We start from the raw sequence: 16,499 nt of genomic DNA, 5'->3' as shown, positions 1-16,499 counted from the left end.
AGGTGCCTAATAAAGTGGCCAGTTAATGTAATTATGATTTCAAGTTTTGATGGGCACTCTATCAAAACAGGTCTTAATACACACAAAAACAGAAGAAGGTGAAGCAAAAAGGGTAAATATTCTTTTTGCCCCATTCAACTCTACCAGTCGATTGAATTGAAATTACAACAATGGATTTGTACATGTTTCATTTACATACCTCCCTCCAAGAGAAATAGATGAGTGGATATCCATCTTGGTAACGGATGTCACCATGTTGGGGAGGCCCTTCCAAAAGAAATTCAATGTTTTTTGAGCTGTAAAACGAATGTGAGATGTTTAAGACCTCCGCGTTGATTTTTCTGCTCAAGCCCTCTTTGACGGAAAAGTTGAAGGCCTGGACCGGGATCATATGAGGCACAATCTCTATATCAATCTTCACATTTTTCAGCATGTCATAATCACTCTCAACATCCACAATGAAAGTGTCCATGCCCTGAAAGACACAACAGTAATCATCTATTATATCTAAAAAAAAAAAAAAGAAATAGAATGAATTGCATAGCAGAATAAATAAAATATAGCTGAACCTGATTAGCAAAAGACGCATAGGCAATAAGACCCTGATCAATGTCGTCCTGCGTGAAGGAGGTGATATAGTTGAGGACATTACCCTCTGAACTGGTCGTTATGTTGACCACATGACCAAGCTTTGGAAACTCTTTGACTACATACTGCAATTCTGTGGGAGGGATATCAGCGGCCTGCACCTATAAAAGCAGATAAAAATCACAGTTTTTAGGATGTACTTATACTTTCAGTATTGATTTATTTTTTGCAGAAAACTACGATACAACTTAAAAAACCCAGAAAGTTATTCATTTGTAAACTGTTAAAAATAAAATGTAAAGATGTTCAAAATATAAAATTATGTCTTGTGTTTTGTCACAATCCAAAGGTCAAAATGTCAAAGCGGTGCAAATCTCGCAATTTGGGTACGAAACAGAAATACTTCGGTTCATTGCTAGCATCTTTACAATGGCGAACATGGATTAGTATCATGTCAGGAAAGTCGCTGTGGTTCACCTTTTTATTTTGAAAGAACAACGCAGATGTCATCAGGTTTGTTGCCATTTCTGGGTTTTGCAGATAAACCAAATTTCAGTCCCTGATTGGCCAAAGGTTAAACTGGTTTTACAAATAACGCTAGTTCAATGGGCATGGGTCTTGTATATACAGCCCAAAATTGGTCGTGAGTTTTAAATGCAGAACCCGGTAAAGTGCATATAAACTTATGTGCATGGACTTTTCATTGGAAGTGGCTTCTTGAACCCGCATTACCAAGGGCTGTGTGAACGTAGCTTTAGCATTAACCACAAAATCGAACCACCAATCTCTTAGTTTCAGAGCAGAAATTTTACAAGGACTCTTAGTGAAATGATAGAAGTAATAATAAAATCCACATGTGCACAATTGTAGATTATTACAGGACTGCATATGTCAACTATGTCAACACCGACTGAGGAGCACAGCCATTCTGTCTTCACTTCTACACCCTGGCAGATCCCTTTCCTCTGGTGCCAGATACAAAACCGGCTGCTATAGTAACAATCCATCAAGTGTTCATTTACACATCTCATATTTAAGATGTAGGGACTGTTTTTTTAAGACAATACAACGGCAAGTATCCATTGCCCTGCATAGGAGTGCTCAGAATGATACATTAGGTCATGATATACCAGAATGAAGCCTAGAGGAGCACTGGACAAAACCCTAAACTGTCAAATCTGACTTTAAGCAATACTTTGGTCATGCAACTGGTCTGCACAGAGACAGATTTATGACCGTCTCAATTCTAATTGGTTTTAATTGCATTTCCTGAGTTTAAAGTCTGGGAATGATTGCAGTCAAATTTGGGTTTCGTCAATTAAAACAACATTTCACTTTTTAGGTCATGACTTGAAAATATCAGACAGCCAAAAGAAAGTATAATAGTTATAGGTTATACTATTCCCAAAAGACTTTGCTTGATTCAAATCAAATCAAATCAAACTTTATTCATAGAGAAGTGCTTCTCGTGCATTGCAAAACTTGAAGCACTTTAACGTTTAAAAAAAAAAAAACATACACCATATTACAATAAAAACACTCCCCACCCATTACCCTTCCTACTCCACTCCGTTAATACATACGATCCCTGACCCAACTCACAATGAATATTTATAAAAGTAACCTCCAAAAGAAACTTATGGTTTGGTTCTGCTGTGAGGAAAGTATTTGCGAATCTATTCATACCAGGAACCAGCTTGGCCATAATATCTATTAAAAGTAATAGAATATACAGAGACAATCAACTAAAAGGGAAATTGAAAAGGTGGGTCTTGAGCCGCTTCTTAAAAACCTCTACAGTCTCTGCGGCCCTGAGGCTCTGCGGCAAACTGTTCCAGGGGTGAGGACCGTAATGGCAGAACAAAGCCTCATAATATGTTTTAGTCCTTACCTTAGGGATAACTAAAAGGCCAGCACCGGAGGACCTCAAGATCCGTGAGGGCTCATTAAAACATTTATAAACCATTAAAGAATCTTAAAATAAATTCTATAACGCACAGGCAGCCAATGCAGCGATTTAAAAATGGGTGGAATGTGTTCCCGCCCCCTGGTCATCGTTAGAACTCGTGCCGCAGAGTTCTGTAATAGTTGTAAAATTGGAAGACTTTTTGGGTAAACCAGAGAGCAACGACTAAAAATAAAAGCATTTCACACTAAAGCAGAAAGTACGCCTATCTTTAAACACTGAAAATGTATTGGTGTATTTAATAATGAAATAGATTTAGCTGTTATCTAATTTTATGAGTATATGCCAAAAAATGTAAAAAGACATCCAATTAGTCAAGTAAAACCTCTTCCTCAAAGAGGCTTTTAAGAAAGGAAAGGATGACAATTTCTTTAGCTCTTTCAATCATCTGTTTAAACAAAAAAACATTTTTTAAACAAAGTTTGGCTTTGATAATAAAGTTTAAGTAACAGAACACCACATTAATATCATAAAGAAACCTTTTCCCTAAGCATTGTAATCATTTAGACCCTAGACTTACCTTTAATTTGTTACTGTCGATTCCGGTATATTCTCCTCCAAAGTTAATGATGACCTCATTGGCTACTACCTCAGGCACGGAATGGGAAAGTTGGTTAACTTTAATCCTGAACGTTCCTGTTTCAGACAGTGTTTTGGCTTGAACAGTGAAATTGAAGTAGTCATTTGGTCTTGAGCTCTCTCCATGGTGCGTGTATGACACAACTCCTTTCCTTAAATCCTCCTGAGTAAACTCTGTGGCCTTAATGCCACTCACAACTAAAATGCCGTGTTTGGGGGGAGATGTAATCTGGAATTTAATCTCACTGTAGTCTCTGATGTCCATATTGGAGTCAGCACTCAGATGGATGGTGTCAATGGTCTCGGTGGCAGCATAGTCAACTTCCATTGTTGTGTTGTTCACAACATGCAAGTAAGGGTCACCGGCCTGAATCTCAAGCAGGGCAGTTGCCTTGTGGATGCCATCCGACACCTGTAGTGCAAAGCGGTCTACGTCTGCTCCATGGTGAAGAAACAAGATTTTTTTGTCTATAAGGTCAGCTTGAGTAAAGCGGAAAATGTGCTGTAATGGATTTGATGCAGAGACAATGTTGCCAGAGAGAATTCCTTCCCGAGCAAAAACAATCCCACTGTCATTAAAGCCCACGTCCTCATCTTTGAACTGAATGACATCTGTCGTTAACAGGCGCTGACCATGGCGGACCACGTTGAAGACTTTGTCCACAATCCTCACGGGAGAATGCTCATTTTTTAATTGGATAGATATTTTAAAGACACCGTCCACCATTTCATTAGTGTCTGAACCTTTGTCAGTTGCTAAGAAGTAGAATTCATCAGAACTGGTTCTTGAGCCATCATGCTTGTATATCAGTCTGTTATGTTGAATATCTTCATTGCTAAAAACTCGAATGGCCCCTTCAAATCTTGCCTCTCCTGGAAGGGAGTCCCTAATGAGTCGCCCATGCTTTGGCTCCTTTGTGACCTCATACAAAAAAGCTCTGGAACTGGGCGACTGCACCCAAAGGTGACTTTTGTCCAGAGTCTGCTCACCACCTCTCACAACAACCAGATTTTCATTGGTGATAGTGATGTCATCTTCCATGGCAAGGATTTTTACGATGAAGCTATGCAAAGGAGAGTATTGACCTTCAGAAAAAACTCTTAAGTCAAAACTATCTAAACTAGGTTCATCTATTTGTGGTGCTCTAAAACTAACATTATTATCTAAAAGATCCTTGTGAGTAAAGTTGTCTCTCTCACCCAACTCTTTACCAGACAGTTGGAGACTACCAAGACTGGGAGGTTTGACTACAATGTATCTAAAAGAATTTGGATCTGAATTTTTATCACTCAAGAAAATGTCAAGTTCTTTTATGCCAATATGCTTTCTTTCCCCAACTTTGAGCTCCAGTGCTGACACTGTCTCTTCCTCTGGTGTAATTCTGACTAACAAAACTTGGTTGGAAAGAGAACTTTGGCCAAGGTTGACCTCAAAAAAGATTTTATCTACCTCAGTTTTCTCTAAAATATTAGTATGTGTTCTAACATATCTGAGGCGGCCTTTCTCCAGATCAGACTGATGAAAATGGGTAACTTGTTTGTACGTGCCGTCACCTGTCTCAATTTGTAGTTCACCAAATATTGGGGGTTGCGTAATTTTAAACAAAATATCTCCATTCTGTGGATAAGGTAGAATGGCCAGATTCTGAATTCCAAGTGGTGCTTGTCTGTTGTGGGCCAGTGTTATAGGAGCATTCTCGTTGGCAACAATGATTTGTGGTTGTGTCGCAATCAGCTTATAATGATAATTCAGGCTTACTGAATATCCATCTGATGCCATAAAGAGAACTTCCACGGGGCTACCCTCTTCGTGTACAAAAAAGATGTTTCCATCTTTTAAGTCACTGGAGGTGAACTCTGTGATCCCTCTTCCTGGTTCTTTGCTGTTTTCAAAGTGTCCGAATTCACTTAATCTTACAGTTATATTTAAGTCACCGTAATTCTCCAAATCAAAATCCATGACTGACATGCGGGAGCGACCGTTTTTTGCTATGTCAATTTCTTTCATTGTCTCATCTCGGATATCAACTGGAAGTCCAAATATGTAAGGAGCTTGTAAACACTCTGGGAGGTTGTTGTTGCTATTAACCACAACTTCTAAACGGATCTGATCTAAGCTTAGGACGGTTCCATCGTGCATATATTTAATCTTACTGTTGACAACATCCAGAAGACTGAATTTTTTGGTCCCCCTTGTGTTTACATTTATATCCACCAGGCCAAAAAGGGGATCAGCCAGGAGTGTGAAGATGATTTGAGACGGTTGCATTCCTGCGGCACTGAGATCAAATGTAGGATTTAAGTTTGTGATGTCAAGAAAAGCCTCTCCTCCATAAGGTACTAGCAGCGGGGTGACAGCAAGAATTTTTGTTATATTTTTGAATATCTCAGGCACATCATCTGTTGGATGGCATTGTTCTTGATTCAACTCAACATTGGTGTACTGAATGCGGATAGGTGTGGATGTTGTTGTCAAGTCTGAGTCATAGTAAGTCGAGTAGTCATAGTCGTCTCCTTCACATTTAACGTGAACGTCTTTGGTCACCAAAGCATCTTGTAAGCTTCGATCTCTAAGGTTGACTTTAATTTCGCTCAAGCAACCAATGAAGGACTCAGATGTCAAGTCATCCTCAAAACGACTCAAGGAACCACTCTCCCGGAAGAGGTCTTTCATTTTTCCCTGTATGCCTCCCACATACAGGTTTCCGACCAAATCCAGCTTAGATGTTGAGTCAAGAGAATGGGAAGATATTTGGCTATCAACAACGAGAACAAACGAGTTCTGGTTGACCTCAACTTTAACTCTGTGCCACTGATCATCATCAAGCTGCACTTGGGTATTGTCAAGGACTACAATACCACTCCCACTGTCCAGTATTCCTTTGAGAAAACCTTTAACCACACCAATAGCGATAAAGTCTGATTCTCGGCCAGGGTGAAAAACAAGCAAAGCATCCTCTATTGTAGTTTTCATCAGGAACTCCAAGGACCTTTTAGCCCCAGCAAGCTCACTCCATGTAGGGAAGGACAGAAAGGAATCAGGGGTACTGAAACTTGTTGCTTCCCCATCGTTCGCCTCAAACTCACTGACACAGGATTCCTTTGTGTCTTGGCACTCTCTAAACACAGAACCGAGGATGTCAAACTGGTGTGAAACAAACTTTATGTCAGTCATGCAGCCACGGAATGGGGGAATGGCATTGCTAAGGTAGGTGGCGTCCAAGTCTCCTGTTCCTCCGAGCCACACACCCTGATCAATGTTGAGCTGCTCTCCATTGTGGTTTGTGGAGACGAACGCTTGAAAGTGACCATCGATTGCCATGCTGAGTGTGCCGTCACGCAAAGTCAGTGACAGTTTGTGGTCCTTGAGATTGTTAAGCTGTACTTCGTCAGAGGAAGTCAGTAAGACCTCATCGTCCCCCATGTTCATCCGGGCCTATGGAAGAACAAAGATATCTAGTTAGAGTCAATGATACTTCTTGAAAAGCAGCAAAAAGAAGAAAATAAATGAACCAACAGTCACGACTTCAATTTTATTTGATCATAATTTTAAAAATAATATATTTTGCATAATGGGAAAGTCACTTTAGGATCATATATTTTCAATATTCCTCAGTACAGAGCAGACATGTTGGCTTACCGAATATTGGCTGCATAATACTTACATAAACCTGACAAGTAATGCAGTCTCATATTTGTAAGTCTTATCTCTGTTTGATCTGTGAAACTCATCCCACAGAGGAGCAGAATGGAGATGGCTGAGGCAGCCAATATATCCTTTTTATTACACATAATTTGAGATTTCGCCTTATTGGAAATGCAGCAGTGATGTCCCTTTTGGGTGAAGTTGGAAGACTTTGCCAACCGAAAACTGGCTGTTAGGCGATATAATGATGTGCTCTGTCTGTGGGCTGTCTGTTGCTAATGTAGCTCGGTAGCAAAAGACAATCTAAAAATGAAGACTGAATCAAATAATTTAATGTATAGAACATGGGAGACGTTTACAGTTAGTTGCATAAGATGATGCTTCATGTGGCAATTTTTCTTATGAACTGAAATGACTTGGTTCAGCATTTGTCATTTTCAGAGACGGAAACATGAACATTAAATTATACTATGCCAGACATTCATACATAAAAAGGTGATTAACCAAAGGAAAAAGAAAAGAAGACATGCTTAAACTAATTTAAACTGATGGTTTTAATTAGGCAGTTAGCACACAGTTATGCTCAGTGGTGTAAAAGTGTTTCCATTGAAAAGGTGACAAAAGTAGAATCTGCATTTCTAGCCACAGATATTTAGATCTAGCGGAAAACTGATAAGTAAATGTGTTGTGTTTGACAGGTCTTTGAAATAAGTGGGTGCAGTTGGTGACCTGACTGACAGTGCTAACAGTCCATGAACAATAACAGAGACAGAAGATATAGGGCATGGTGCAAAGGAAAGGAAAAGTCTATCAAGGCTGTAGAGACATTTCTTATGCATAGTTTTGTATTTTAAATCAGGATTGGCAAAAACCTCTGATTCTCATAGCTCAGTTAGAAATGAATTGTTGGCTGAGAATGGAAGCAAAGTATACATTTTGTCCTTATAAGTTGCCAGATTCCAACTGATAAAGGGATCTCTAACCTCCACCTCCATCAACAAGCACTAAGTAGGGGAATTCCTTTAGTGAAAGCTCTGTTTATTCCCACAGCTGGTTCCAGAGACTTTGTAGGACCTTTGCCAAAAGAATGCTGCAACTGTTCTGAATGGTGGGCCAACAACTACGCAGCTTTGAGTTCCTTTTTTCCAGTTCACTTTCAAATGATAACTGTGCTTCTGAAATATCAGACTGTGAAAAACTTTTTAGTTTTCTTGACCTGAAATTGGTGACAAAGTCTAAAGTAACTATCTGGAACCTATTTTACGACCCACATTGTTTCTAAACTGTATGGACCATGTTGTTTTCTCAGTTACTCTTTCATACTGCGCCTTTGAGGAAACATTTGACCCTGCCACAAAATTTGCACACACCTAATACCTTGTGAAAACGGATTTTGGGTAAGTGAATGCACCCCACTCCCAAAGAATGATGACATAACAGCGGAAGAAACCATAAAAATGAAAAAAAAAAGAATAGAGCCAAAATCTCTTATGGAGCTAAAAAAAAAAAAAGTCAACATCAACTAATGTACCGGTAAGCAAAACACACGTGTCAGGGATATCCAAAGGAAGTTTAGTCTACAACCATAACCTTTAGTAAGAAGCTGCCATCTTCTATTCTCAAAAAAATAAATAAAAATAAAATAAATCACATTCTACATATTTAAACTTTTTCAAAGGATTTCGATCTTTTGCCCGGCGACCAAAAGTAATGTGTTTGCTATGGAGATAAGATCAAGAGACGAACCACCATTTTGAAACAATGTGCTTTTTTTAATGAATTTGTCACATGCAGATCTGACCAGGATGGCAGGGGCAGAGGGGAATAGTGATGGGTTATAGCAGCCGCTCAGCCAGTAAGTGTGTCAGGAGGGGGCCTCGAGGGCGGGTAGCGGGCGATGCAACGTTGCTGACAGCTTTAATTTTCTTCTGTTCTCCAACACATTTGGACCTGAAGTTATTCTTTTATGTTTTTATATTTCTTTTAATATAAAACAAAACCATTTACCTGTAATTTCCCATTAAGCAGCTCGAGGAAGAGGTAGTCCTCTATTCCTGCAGCCAGGAACAGAAGGCCACTCCTCCGACTCGTCTTGATTTGTAGGGACAGATCAAAGGTGGAGATGTCTTGAAAGAGTTGCAGTTTGCAAAAGCTGTCTCCAAAGTAGGAATCTGCAAAGAAAACATATGGGGATGCCGCATTAATAAAAATAAACTTTTATATGGAAAATTCTATCATGGAAACATACTACTATTATGTAATGTAAGCTAAAAACAGTCTTTTTTTAAATTAGTATGCCAAAACTTCTGACTGACCATGTCGCAAACCTTGAAATAGAACAGTGAAAGAAAGTGGAGCCTCCCATGTAGTGGCGTCCTGGTCATCCACATTTTTGAGGAACTTTACTGCCTTGAAAGGATTCTCTTCATGTTTTTACCCCGGGGAATGTTTTCGGGAGCAGAGCGCGGGATTTCCTTAACTTGGGTTCTTTTACTTTCAGCGATATGCTTATTTAGCCACCTGCCTTGTTCTGTTCACCCAGGACTACTTAGAGAAATGTGAACCAGAGGTTTTGTTCCTATGGAAATGCTTTGAAAAAGTACGGATCACTTCCAGGACTCTTTTTTTTCCCCCTCACTGTGAGTTTCCCTCCATGCTTATCACCCATCTGCCCTCGCAGAGACGACAGTTCAAGTGAAAAGCTCGCTGAAGGCCGGCTACAGTCTTTTGATTTTGCCATTTTAAGGCTTTGGAATATTTGGGAGAGTGAAGCAAAATGGAGATGGAGCACTTTATCAAAGTCAGAACATTTCTATCCAATCTGGAGAGCCCAAATGACAGCAGCATCCTCTACTCAGACGGGATGTCTTGATGTGAAATTGCTGTGAACCCCCCCTTATTCCCGGACGGATCCGAGTGACAACAGATGAGCAGAAAAGGGGATAACAAAACCTTCGCATTCATAGCTATAAATGGAAGTAGTTGCGGCTGTGAGAGCACGCTTTTAAAAGGACAGCCTGTCTGCGCCGCTGCAACATTAATACCACGCTGCCAACTTTAAAACAGAGAAGAGGTTGTTTGTCCTCCGGTTTTTCATTCTGTAAACGCAGCCGCCCGTCCCGCACACTGCAAACGTGCGCCAGGGTGAAGCCCCTCTGAAGTCGGCCAGGACTAGGCTTTATTTTCACGCACACGCCGGAGGATCCCTCTAAGAGGCTCCAAGGCCGCCCTGTCACAAACAAAGTCAGCCATGATTAAGCCCAACAAACCACTGCTGTGTGAGGAAAAGCAAAGCTCCCACGGAAATGGGGATGATGAGCAGTTCAGCACTAAACAGAAGAAAAAATATATTTAACGGCAAAACAAATAGATACATTCTGATGAGAACTAATGAAACTGTGACTGTTTCCTTTTGTGGCATCTTCAAGGAAAGATATGTGATAATTGCACAGTAGCTTTTACCATGTGATGAGTGGAGCAAAGTCTCTCAGACAATAGCTTTAAAATCTGCTTCAAACACAAGTTTTCTTTTGGACAGCTTGCTGACCTTGAAAGAGTGAGCAAGAGCCAGCAAACCCTAGACAGTTTTTCCTGCATAACTTTAGGTTCAAGACAGTGGTGGTGGAGTGGTGCTGTGGGGGGCACTTGTCTTTTTTTTTTGACATACAACAGCCTAACTTTCTGCAAATTACCTGGAACTGCAAGTCATTAGTTAGCCAGCTATGCAGCTCTGAACCCTCTGGGGGATTGAAAGAAATGACGTCCTCCTCTGTGATTCTTTCATTTCTGCTTTTGTGTTCAGACTCTTAAAAGGTAATCATAAAAAAAAACACCAATTCAAGTTGCAAAACTTTTTATCGTGAGCTACAGTCACACCAGGCATGAACATTTGATGTATTGGACTGTCGCAACCCGATACTAGCGCATGTCTACCACCTACAGTTGGAAGAGGTTTGGTGCAAAATGTCAAAGTGGTGCAAATCTCGTGAATCTTGCTCCAGACATTTTCTCTCACAGCTTTATTCTGATATATGAAATACTTGGAGTCGTAGAATTCCAGCCGGGCACAAACAGCAATTATTAATTTGTCTCCCATGATCAATTTTTAAATAGTTGGTACTTTCATGAATTAAAGGGGATGCCATTCATACAGCACTACCAGATCCTGGTCCCTGATTGGTCAAAGTCTGACCTGCTTTAACTTGCAACACACGTGTAATCCCTATTCATTTTGCATGTAGAGCCTGAAAATGGTTGTAGAAATGTGTGTATCTTTGCATGAACACGTGAATTTTGAGTGTAAAAGCCTGAAACCCGTTTACATCGACTTTTCAGTGAAAGGAATTGCTTGAACGCGTGTTCCTGTGTGAACGTAGCTTTTTAAGGTGAACTGAATCCTCAGATAAAGTTGCAGGAAAAAAAAAGAAAAATCTGACACATGTGTCAGAACATTTGTTAAAGACAATGTTCGAGCTCTTTCAGCCATCACGAACTTTCTCACACTAATTTATTGTCTGTCCAGCAGAATCTTGGTGCGAGTCCAAGGCAGATGGCTATAATTTGACGACTGACTGCACTTGTTTCTATAATTCGGAAAGGAAACGGACTCGTCCTCTTGTATTTTCCAGGGATGGAATGAATCCCCCCCTTTGTTTTCTCCTTCTCATTTCCATACCACTCCGCTCTCCGTCGAGCAACACATGTCCGGAAAGGCTCTGGGGAAGACGTGCGAGCTGATGCAGGGAGACTGGAGATGCTCAGGCTGCTTTATGTGGTGTGACTTGCTGTGGCGGTGAGTCAGAGTCAGTCCTGCAATAAGATACGCGGGAGAGCTGATAGTCGAGCCTTCAGGATGCTGCTGAAAGTTGTGACTGTGATTGGAATATCACACGATAGTCCAAAAATCGGAATGGTTTTCTGTCACACTGTGTTCTTTGAAATACAACTAACTTTTTTCCCCATGAAAAACAGTATTTTTAACCCCATATTACCATAAATATATTTGATATATGCAATCCTGAGCCCTCTATCCCATTAACACAATTCAATCTTTTCCTTTAAAAAAGACTTTATTCTGCCCTGTAGTTCATCATCCTTCCACTAGGGGCAGTAAAAAGGTTTTTACTGCTCATTTTAAAATGTCTGATTCTATAAAATCTCAAAAACACTTTTGGCAGTAAAATAACTCAACTATTGTTTTTCGTTTTTGAAATGACTACCTCGCGTATTGAAGGAATGCAAAATGTATTGATAATTAATTCTTTAAATAATACACATATTAAAAATGTGTGGATCAAATTCACCAGACAGCTGGTGAATAAGGTGCCCCCCCCCCCCCCCCCCCCCCTCCGAACACTCATGTCAATATATCTGCATCTTAAACTATCTTATAAAATTTTATGGCAAAAGATTTTTTAATTTTATTTAAAAACATATTAATTCCAAATATTTTTATTTTTCGGCTAATTCTTTGATGTAGTGAGCTTTACAGGGTTAACAGGATTTTTGACCCTGTCCGAATACAAACAAACCATCTATCATCATCATCATCATCATCATGTAACCTGTAGATAAACCGCAGTCAGCTCGCCTGTGCTGGGTTATGCCTGCTATAACAGGATGAAATGGCTTTAGAAAATAATCACATGATAGATAAGTTGTTGTTTGCCACAGATAGAGCTTGAGGGTAGCTCATTGTGTAATAGTATTTGCCATATGGTTGCACGGTCATTACTGTGATGAGCAATTACATCTCTCAACGGGGTCAACGGCACTTGTGCTTGTGATAAATGCCAATATAGACATAGTGTGGGTGAAAGCGATGCAACAACTATAAATTTAGCCTACTTTACAAGAGAAGGAGAATGATTAAAAAAAACAGAACAAAACAAAAATAGTTAACTCTAAGCACCACTTTTGTTTTCATGAAATTTCAGTTGGTCAGACCTCCATGAAGCAGAAGTTTGATCAGTTTGCTGTTCTTGAGCATTCATGTGTGAATCAAAACAATGAGAAGGGTGAAACAGATTAGCAATCTCTACTAAGAAGCAATGCTAGCAGCATATTAATCTGGAAATGGTTATGGATCCTCAGTCAAGTCATATTCAGTCTGTTTTTCTTTTTTTCAAACAATTGTACAAGATGAAGGCTTAAGAAGATTCTTTCGGTCCAACAAGAAATGTGTGCAGCTGTAATTAATATAAATAAAGGTTAGCCACAATTACAAAAAGGGGTTTATACTAATATACACCTCATGTGTCTGAAGATTCATAACCTCCTGTTGTAACAGTAAAGTCTGTCCAACACAAGAGGCCTTCAGCTGCTGGACAAGTTAAAAACCGCACACAAGTTCACAAATAGGGACAATTTAGAGATACAAAATGTTTCTGGACTGCGGGAGGAAACCAGCTTTCCCCTGTTTTGTCTTCCTGTTGGTGTTGCACAAAATCAGGAAAATCAGGGAATCACCAAACACCTCAGGTGGTCAGGTATTTTTGGACACATAAAATGTCATATGCTCATAAAAAGAAAGTCAAACCACTGTTTAATAGATTTTTCAGGGAGATTTTTTTATTTCCCATCTATTAAAATTATGAAAAGTAAAAATGCAAGAACATTTTTTACTTTTTTTTATTCATGATAATAAGTTATACCAAAACCCCTGGCATCTATTGTTTTCCCCACCTTTTTGAGAAAAAGGAGGGCTTACGTTTGTTCTTGAGTTGGTAGAAAAGTTCAATAGGAGTCTGTTCTTTAATGTTATTTTCATTCAATTCAATTTTAAATATATAGCCCATTATTACAACAATAGTTGTCTCAATGGGCTTCATATTAATTGTATAATAAACATGAAATCATAATGATGATGAAATCATAGAATTCAATAGGTCATGCTTAGACTAAACTAAACAGACTAAACTAAGCTAAACTTAGACCCTCCTTCATGGTAAGGAAAAACTTGGATTCCGGAAAAAAAGAAGAAACCTCAGGGGTGTCCATGAAGGAGGGATCCTCCGCCCAGGACGGCCAGGTGACGAACCCGAACTTTTAGAGAAGAACTAAATCTAGAACTACAAGTTTAAATTGTCCAGTAGATGACCTTCATCCAGATGGATTAACAGCAGAAATGGTGGATGTAATCTCATTAAAAATGTTTTTAGGCTGGAAATCCTGAACTCGTAGACTTTTTCTATTGGTAATGTCACACTCACTCAACCCGGAACTCATATAAAGTCAATGGATTCAACTGACATTCTGTAAAATAGAGATGACTTATCTTGTGTGTTTGAATGTTTGAAAAGCTCTAATAATATTTTAACTAATGTTACTTTTAACCAATCAGAGGGGTCCTTAATCATGCAGGCAGTACAATAACAGACCTGACTCTGAAAACAGCAGTCTGTCTGGAGCAGAAAAATACGGCCAGCTGGAGCGTTGTTAAATAGCAGAAAGCTGAGCCACAGCTTCACACACCTTGACTGTTCTACTTTATTAGAGCCCGTCTTTTCTCCACAGACTTCTCAGAAGTCGCCGGGGACACGCTTTTACAGGCTTTATGGAGCCGTTTCTCAGACGTGTCTCTGTCACTGTGAAAGCCAGCGACATATTTTAGCCTCCTTCAACATCTCCACCTTCCCCAGCATCTCTTTGAGCCTTCACTTGTCGCCAGAGCAGAGGTACAATGTGCAAGAAAAACGTCTTATCGAGTCACAGCGTGAGACTTTCTGCTGTGATCGCAACCCCCCCCCCCCCCATTCTCTCTGTAAAACTCAAACAGCACATAAGGGGGGGCGGAGAGAGCAGTGAAAATAATCAGCTTTTATTGAGAAAAGAGATTGGCAGAGTTACGTAAAATTTAAATGAAGGAAATGGACCTGGGGAAAACACAGGAATGGAAGACATAAATGTGAGTTTTTATTTTTATTTTTAGTCCTGACCCTTTCTGAACTGCTATGTCTCAGGAAAAGAACCGAAAGGATCTAGCTTGAAAATATTCCATAAATCCCATTAAATCAGTCGAAAAAGGAAATACATATCGCTGAAAAGTAAGAAAAAAAGTATGATTCAATGTCCTTTATTTTCTTCTGCACTGCTGCCAGGCAAAGCATTTACTTCAGTTGGCCTCCTTTCAGTTTCTGGCTGCTTCCCAACTCCAATTTTCAAGTGAGGAGTGGATAAAGAAATACTATGTTGTTTCCTAAGCGCTCCGTGGGATGTACAAAAGAAAATTTGAAAAACTGGCTTTTCCAAAGATGACATCTTGTCCTGGTCTCTATGCTGTAGATTTGAAAAAGTAAAATAGTCTGGCGAACTTGTGCTTCCGTAGCACATTGACTCCCGTCTACGACATAATTACGTCGGAGTGTTGATCTCACCTATGAAAGACAAACAGGGCCGTGAACAGAGGCATTGTGGGGGACTCCAGGCTCTGCAGTGGTTTATGACCGACGAGCACAAAGCGCCTCTGTGCATAAAGCCATCAACCGCCAGCGTCCCAGTTGTGGGTCCTGCTAACGCAGTGACTTCAGAGGACTGTGCCCCTCTCTAATGTTGTTTCAGCCCAACAGAACGCCCTGCTTCACTTCCATTCACAAACACTTACTACTGGCAAATCCTCACAGAGTGCAGAAACACTCCCACAATCCACTTGTTTGCATCAGTTGCTGTGATTTTTTTTATGTTGAGTTGGTTGTGAGGCTCCTTCTAGACAGTTTCAAATCATGCTAAACATTATTGCTAAATCTGTTTACGTGGAATGTGTTGTGTGGGTTTTAAGGGTCACAGACACCTGTAAGGAGGGCTGACCCATATGAGTGCTGAGGGTTTTTGGGTTGTTCAGGCCCAGAGAGTCGTCGACAGGAGTAGCTGCATCTTAAGTGGAGCCCAGGTGTGTCTCCCAGTTCTCTTGAGGCCCACGTTAAGGGATGTCATGAAAATGGAACGTGCCATTGTTGTGTGTGTGTGGTGAGTGTATCAGGACATATTTGTAAGGATAATGTAAGTTACGTGGACTTATGAACTACAGGTAATGCCGTTGCACGGTGCCCTAATGCCACACTCTAATCGTTAGTAAGGAGTGAGTACCAGCCCTCTACTGACCGTGCACGGACGCTGCAGGCGAGTAGTGTGCAGGTGATATGTAAGTGGCAGAAAGACACCCCCTTACCTATATTTACATGTTCTTTAAGTGTCAGCAATGACCCGTCGCCCGCAGCATGCGAATAGCAGAAAATCAGCATAAAAATTTTGCAATGCAGGCTTACCTAGCTGTCTGTGTTTGACCTTGATATTTCATGCAGGCCTGTGTGCTCTGTACATGTTTTTCCACTTTTCGCTCACAGACAGCCCGTATCCAGGGGCAGACTCGGTCTCTAGCGTGTCTCCCTTGCGTTGTGTGGGGAGTCCGTCTCACGACTAACCGTCAGTTAATTTACATCGTTTCCATTGCATCTCCAGTCTGTCCCCCCTCCCACCTGGCTTCCAAAGGAGTGGTTTGTCATGCCACTCCCATGTCGAGTAGTTCATCCAAAACTTTGGCGATTGGGCCCCATGCCCTCTCCTTCCTCACTGATGTTCATAAAATGCACGTTTTGTTCCATAATTGATGCGTTTTTCAAAATTAAGCTTTTGTTAATGATGTTAATAATAATCAGTGTTATCAGCAATGTCAAAGTGCGTCACTGCGTGGGAACGTCACCTAAAATATAAAATACAATTTAT

At 40.3% G+C, this 16,499-nt stretch overlaps 1 protein-coding gene across 1 annotated transcript in view; it reads right to left on the bottom strand.

The window, feature by feature from the left end:
* Positions 1-16,499, bottom strand: part of cspg4 (chondroitin sulfate proteoglycan 4) — an 87,844-nt gene that overhangs the window by 30,126 nt on the left and 41,219 nt on the right. Inside the window, exons 2-5 of the mRNA XM_011475870.4 lie at positions 8,787-8,950; positions 3,075-6,569; positions 570-749; positions 200-475 (exon numbers count right to left, since the gene is read on the bottom strand). Of these exons, the coding sequence (XP_011474172.1) occupies positions 200-475; positions 570-749; positions 3,075-6,569; positions 8,787-8,950 (4,115 nt within the window). The remainder of the gene's footprint in view (positions 1-199; positions 476-569; positions 750-3,074; positions 6,570-8,786; positions 8,951-16,499) is intronic.

The sequence above is a fragment of the Oryzias latipes genome, chromosome 6 (genome assembly GCF_053564925.1).
Source record: "Oryzias latipes strain Hd-rR chromosome 6, Olatipes_Hd-rR_3.1".
Taxonomy (NCBI): Eukaryota; Metazoa; Chordata; class Actinopteri; order Beloniformes; family Adrianichthyidae; genus Oryzias; species Oryzias latipes.
The sequence above is the reverse complement of the archived record's forward strand: the minus strand, read 5'-3'. Positions and strand labels throughout refer to the sequence as shown.